Here is a 7,004-nt window from a genome sequence, read left to right as displayed (position 1 = left end):
TGTCATTTATTTATTATGTTCACTAAAATAAATATACTTAAAATTTTTATATTTTAAAATAACATAGAATTTAATTACTTTTTTATTTTGATCAAATAATGAATAAGGTAAATTAGTCAAATTATAATTCTAATCGACATTTTCTTAAAAAACCATGCAAAAGACAACATGACAAGTAAAATGAGCTAAACCGAGAATTTGAATTAGAATTATCCAAATCAAAATTTGATAAAAAATAATAAGTATTTTACACCTTTAAATTAATCGAATTAAAATTAAAAGTATCAACTGATGCTTAAATATTGCTATTGTTTTATCTCAAAGAGAGGAAAATAGTTTCCTTTTAAACAAGTCTTCTCTTTTAAAAAATATTAATAAATTTGCCAATTTTGTATTCGTAACAAACATTAATATATTAAAATTTTAGATACGGAGCACAAACTACAATGTTATATTAATCGTGTTTTAAACATAATATATATATATATATATATATATATATATATATATAATTACTATTCAAAGATAACTACATATACATAGATGCATTATAATCTAAAGTGTTGAGCCCGTGCGCAGCACGAGTATAGACTGTCTAGTATTTCTTCTATTTCCCGGTTCAACACCAGATGCTTCCAAAATTGTTAGGGACGCTTATATTTTTGTTTCTGTCCATATTTAAATTTAATTATTTAAAGTAGCACTTCAACTCCGTAAGCCATGACGCTAGCAGTTCTAACATTGTTATTTGGACCTATTCAGATTCTCTGTTGGAGGATTCAACTTCTTTTCTTATTTCCACTATTTTTGTCTCCACATAATTGGATGCTCATTTTTCTATGTCCCCAACTTCACTCTTTCAGCATGACTGATGTTAATCTAAAAAGAAAAGAAAATTATAATTACTCTGTTTTGATTTATATGAACTCATTTAACTGGATACGATATTTAAAAAAGAGGAAAGATTTTTAAAACTTATGGTTCAAAATAAGCCTTAAAAATTTGTGTGACTGTAAATCATTCATTAAGTGAATTTGTTTTCAAATTAAAAAAAAAATTATTTATTTGAACATGAACTAAAAAAAAATAGATTCAAATAAATTAAAATAGAGGGAGTAGTAGTTAAGATATCTTAATCAACAACCCCTTTTTTTTTTTTTTTTTTGGTTATAACCATGGTGTCCGTGGACACCTCAGCTCAATTGGTAGAGGCGAACCTCTCGGGGTTGAAATGATGCTGAGGTTCCGGGTTCGAGCCTCCCTCGGGGTCTGCATGGCCTGATTAAACGAGGGTATAAATGGTCGAGCTGGCAGTACCCTGCATGGACAATTTCTGAGTAAGGGTGGGACCCCGTGGGGATGCCTTCGCCTAAAAAGACGCCTTTTGTGACGACCACCCTCAGGGGACCCACTCCAGGTATTGTCCGTACTCAGTCGCTCAGTATTCGACCATTTATACCCTCGTTTAACCAGGCCATGCAGACCCCGAGGGAGGCTCGAACCCGCGTCCCCAAGCACTTTTGTTCCCCCGAAGAGGACGTCTCTTACCAGTTGAGCTGCAAAGTATTCCATAGGCTACTTGATACCAGTTACCAATACAATAGAGTTACCAATACAATAGGAATAAGTAAATTTCTTAATTCAATCAGCCCAAGCCTAAAACCATAATTATTGGACGGGAGGGAGTACTAATTAAGAGAAAAACTCCTGATAATGCTCATAGTCCAACATTTTGATACTACTTTTAAGTATGACATTGCTTAAATATCACAATTTGAAGTTATCTACTCAAATTTACTGTAAAATTTGAAGAATTTTGGGGCTAAGGGGTATATCTAAGCAATTAAATGGTTAGTGTCAGTACGCCTAAGTCAATGTCATGGTATTTAACTCCGCTCTCTCCCTTTCCCGCTTAGCCTACAGATTTTCATTATAAATATTAGGTTCAAATAAGTCTGGTTTTTGTTAGATCAATAAATATAGAATTGCAAGGACCCTCCACCGTGGTGGATTTCAGTGGGTATGTTGTTGTTAATAAATATAGAATTCCATGTAGGAAAACAATGCTCATCCGGGTGTGAAGCTTTTTTGGGTCTTGTGTTATTTTGTTTCTTTGGTCGTTGTCTACTTTCTGGCTAGTATCTTTCTCATCTTTTCCCATTTTTGAGAAAGCTACAACTTTCTAGTCTTTCTGTGGTGGTCGTTTCCGCGCCTTGATTGCTTGGCGTCTAGCTAATGGCTGCGTATGTTTTTTTCATAATTGCAGTAATTTTTTGCACACAACTGTGAGAAATTCTTGGTTGATTGAAAGTGATGAAGGTTTGAATATGCAGAGACTTTAGTGCACTCCAGATTATTTCATTGGCATACAGAGGACCACTATTTACAGCTAACCCCTACAGTGGACCTGTATTGTGGTGAAAGTAGTTAAAGAAAATGAGTTCCGATGCACTAGTTTGGTATTGCAAGCCGGTGGCAAATGGGATATGGGCCAAAGAAACTGACACTGCTTTTGGTGCTTATACACCTTGTGCTATTGAAACAGCTGATTGCATATGTTATGTGGTTCTTTTTGTGTTGTGTGCGTATCGCTTATGGCTGGTCAGGATGGACCACAAAGTTCGGAGATTCCAGTTGAGGTCGAAATACTACAATTACATATTGATCCTCTTGGGAAGTTGTTGTGCTGCTGAACCCTTGCTCAGATTGTTTATGGGCATTTCAATCTTCAACCTGGATGCAGAAAATGGCCTTGCTCCTTTTGAGGTTATATCTACTTCATGCTATAGTTTATGAGCTTTCATATTTCTCCCATGCACTTCTGACATCAGCATTTTCCTTTCTTTTATACAAAACTAATCTTGTTTTCATTCTCTTACCACCAACCTGTTTATGCATCTGCAATTGCATGTACCTATCAGAAATAGAGAAACCTACAGTTTGCGTGTATAATCATGGCTCAAAACTATGCACAACTTCTCCTTTCAAAGAAATTAAATCATCCTCATCGTTCAATTTCTTAGGTATTTGGTAGGTGACTGACTTATTGTCATACTGTGTCTACTTTCCTTCTTCTTGTATCGTTCGGACGGTAGTTAAGTTTGGTTTAGGGCAATAGGTGGATAGGTGACATTCTTCTCTTTGTTTCTTATATGATTCTTATTTCCATGATTCTCCACTCTCATCATTTTGTATCTCAGAAGGTAAATCATTTTCTTGAAACTTTCATCTTTTCCATAACCTTGATGTTTAGAGAGGAATTTGATCTTGCTATTCTCATAGAAGATTTGTTTCACAAATTTAAGATGTCTACATCTCCCAATACTATAGCTTTCTCAATAGAAGGCTGAAGTCCTCATTTTTTCTTCTATTTTGTTAAGTAATGATCAAGTTTTCTTTCGTCCTTCTGAAGTAACTGTCAAAAGGAGAGATAAAATGTTATTCTGTATTTTTATCATCACAATGTACAACATAGGGGTTTATATACATAAATTGCAAATAAAGCCAGTTAGGGATAATTCTCTACAAATCAGGGAAACAAATCAGATCTGAACTTCCTAGGATAAACATGTAACAGTATATCAGCTATTTACAGAAATATATCTTTTTAAAAGTTGTCGTACAACTGTAACAAATCTATCCTAATCTAACACTCCCCTTCAAGCTGGTGAATAAATATCTTCCAGTGCCATCTTGGTAAGAAGTCCTTCAAAAGTGCTGCTTTGTAGTCCTTTCATGAGAATGACCGCAAGGTGATGCCTGGACGACATGAGTGAAGCACAAATCAGCCCACTATCCAATTTTTCTTGGTTGGACTGTCAATCAACTTTTTAGATCATACTGTACCGAATTATGGGCTGTACTTGTTGCTGACTTATTATCACAGTATAGCTTTGTAGGTGCCTCCCACTTTACTTTCAGGTCTTCAAGATTTATTTTGAGCCACAACAGCTCACAAACACCCTTGCCATTGCTCTGGACTCTGATTCAACACTTGACCTGGCCACATCATTCTGCTTTTTTACTTCTCCATGTCACCAGATTACCACTCAAGAAATTGCAATACTCTGAAGTTGACTTCTGGTAGACTAGGGACCCAACATAGTCCACATCCGTTTATTTTTCTGAAGTCAAGGTGCCTTTCCTTTTGAATAGAAGTCCTCTTCCAGGCGTCCCTTTCAGATATTCTAGTATTTTGTGTGCTGCTCTGAGGTGGACTTACTTTGGATTCTGCATAAACTGCCCTCACGGCATAGACTATATCGGGTCTAGTGTGGGTAGGAAAATTAGCCTTCCAACGAGTCGTTGATATGACCCTTTATCCACAACAAGATCTTCTGATGCTTCCCTCAGCCCGTGATTGTACTCAATAAGTGTGCTGCCCAATTTCCCTGTCTCCTTTAGCAAATCATAGACATATTTTTGGAATAGATATCGAGTGAAGGTTACTAATGAACGCTTTATGGCTTGGCGAGAAATTTTGTAGGTCATGAGTAGCGATAAGAGATGTTTTGTAATATTTCTGGTTCCTTTTCTAAGGGCAATGGGTTGGTCTAGGCCAAGTAGTCAAATGCGGAAAAACACAAAAAAGATTCAAATCCTGTTGGAGCACAACTAAAGCATGAGCTTTAGTGAAGAAAACACCAATGAATAAAAAAAAAAAAAGAGGGTGTATTGCAAAATAAAAGAATTTAACTATAAATGGTCGAGTCCAGTACTCACGCAATTGTACGTGGTCGACAAGTAATATAATGATAAGAGAGATATCGTTCCCGCAAGGTCTTTCATGATTAACTTTCCGGATTAGATCAAACAGTTGCAGTAATTATCTAAGAGTTTATCAAGAGTTAAGTATCAAGTATCGAAAACAGAAGTCGTAAACTAAAGTAATATGCTTTTGAGATTATCAGACGAGAGAGATATTCAGGGTCACGGGTACATGTCTCCAATCCTGTTGTTTATCCACTTTAGTTAGCTATTTCGAGAATCCGGTTTACTAATCACAGGTTAATATGGCTAGTGGGCTCTTCTTGATACCCCTTCCCCTATTCAAACTACCACAACACCTATATTCTTGTGGTTGTCACAAGTATTAAGAACATAGTTGCATCTCCTGTATTTGACTAAGCAAGGCATTAGGTATATATCCAGACCCCACTTGTGAGATTACACTGGGCATGCTGTTGTTTATTGTTTGTTAAGGCAGTAAGGACTTACACACGGTATTCATCGACCTAGAAAAGACTTATGACAAAGTTCCAAGACAGATCCTATGGAAATGCTTGGAGGCTAAAAGTGTACCTGTGGCGTACATTAGGGTGATCAAGGACATGTATGAGGGAGCCAAAACCAGGGTAAGGACAGTAGGAGGAGACTCAGAGCACTTTCCAGTTGTGATGGGGTTGTATCAAGGATCAGCTCTTAGTCCGTTTTTATTTGCCTTGGTGATGGATGAATTGACACGGCAAATTCAAGGTAAGGTGCCATGGTGTATGTTGTTCGCGGACGACATAGTCCTGATCGACGAGACTCGTAGCGGAGTTAACGCTAAGCTGGAGAGTTGGAGACATACTCTGGAGTCTAAAGGGTTTAAGCTGAGTAGGACCAAGACAGAGTACTTGGAGTGTAAGTTCAGTGAAGCACCTCAGGAGGCTGGCTTGGAAGTGAGACTTGGTACCCAGGCCATCCAGAAGAAAAGTAGTTTCAAGTACCTTGGGTCTATTCTGCAAAGCTGTGGGGAGATTGACGATGATGTCACACATCGTATTGGGGCAGGGTGGATGAAATGGAGGCTTGCTTCCGGAGTGCTATGTGACAAGAAGGTGCCACCAAAACTTAAGGGCAAGTTCTACAAAGTGGTGGTTAGACCGACTATGTTGTATAGGGCGGAGTGTTGGCCGGTTAAGATCTCTCACGTTCAAAAGATGAAAGTTGCCGAGATGAGAATGTTAAGATGGATGTGTGGCCACACCAGGAGTGACAGGATTAGGAATGAGCATATTCGGGATAAGGTGGGGGTGGCCTCGGTGGAAGATAAGATGCGAGAAGCGAGATTGAGATGGTTTGGGCATGTGAAGAGGAGAGACACAGATGCCCCAGTGCGGAGGTGTGAGAGGTTGGCCATGGATGGTTTCGACGAGGTAGAGGTAGACCGAAGAAGTATTGGGGAGAGGTAATTAGACACGACATGGCGCAACTACAGCTTACCGAGGACATGACCTTAGATAGGAGGGTTTGGAGGACCCAAATTAGGGTAGAAGGCTAGTAGATAGTCTCGTTTTCCGTTCTTATTAGTAGTCGCATTATCGCAATATAATTTCTTCTGCTCAGATTTATGCTATTATCTGTTATTTCTTGTGCTTTGATTATCCTGTGTTATCTGTGTCGCTTGCATTATTTCATTTCATATCGCTTTGATTCTCTTAACCTTATCTGACTTCTTTTTATGCTTTTATTGAGCCGAGGGTCTTTCGGAAACAGCCGTCCTACCTTGGTAGGAGTAAGGTCTGCGTACACTCTACCCTCCCCAGACCCCACGATGTGGGATTTCACTGGGTTGTTGTTGTTGTAGCTCTACTTTACCTATAATGCAATTCTAAGTAAACCAATTAAACCAATAAGTGAAAATCAATAGGTGATAATCAAATATATGCTAACATAAAGCTTCAAACTACAACATTCATGGATAATCCTGCAACCCTAGAATAAGAAAGCTAGCCATTCATGCTTGTAACGAATATTCAATTCAACTATAAAAATAGGAGAGAGAAGAAAAAAATTGTGCGAATCTCCGCTCCACGGTGCTCTAGCCCTCTTTGTGATCTTTGTCTCTCCAAAGTCTAATTCTCCCTTAAAAAATGTCTAAGATGTAATTATAATGTGTAGAATTGACCTTGGGCCGAAATATCACTTCTAGTCCAAAACTGACCTGGACTGCCAAAAATATGGCTTGGTGCGCCGCAAGGGGTAGCACATGGCACTGGGCACCAAGTCAAAACTTCAGA

General features: G+C 38.1%; 1 protein-coding gene across 12 annotated transcripts in view; it reads left to right on the top strand.

Moving 5' to 3' along the window:
- The first annotated feature begins 1,605 nt into the window (after positions 1 to 1,605).
- LOC132627114 (ABC transporter C family member 12-like) overlaps positions 1,606 to 7,004 on the top strand; it is a 59,811-nt gene continuing 54,412 nt past the window's right edge. For 3 of the 12 annotated variants that reach the window (XR_009577784.1, XR_009577783.1, XM_060342246.1), the window contains exon 1: positions 1,912 to 2,766. Coding sequence is in view for 10 of the 12 variants with exons in the window: in XM_060342246.1 (XP_060198229.1) it covers positions 2,437 to 2,766 (330 nt within the window). In the remaining 2 variants the exon portion in view is untranslated. Of the gene's footprint in view, positions 2,767 to 7,004 lie in introns of all 12 variants that reach the window. The other 9 variants (XM_060342243.1, XM_060342242.1, XM_060342237.1 and 6 more) reach the window with 8 other exon arrangements.

Source organism: Lycium barbarum, chromosome 2, assembly GCF_019175385.1.
Source record: "Lycium barbarum isolate Lr01 chromosome 2, ASM1917538v2, whole genome shotgun sequence".
NCBI classification, from domain to species: Eukaryota; Viridiplantae; Streptophyta; class Magnoliopsida; order Solanales; family Solanaceae; genus Lycium; species Lycium barbarum.
The sequence above is the reverse complement of the archived record's forward strand: the minus strand, read 5'-3'. Positions and strand labels throughout refer to the sequence as shown.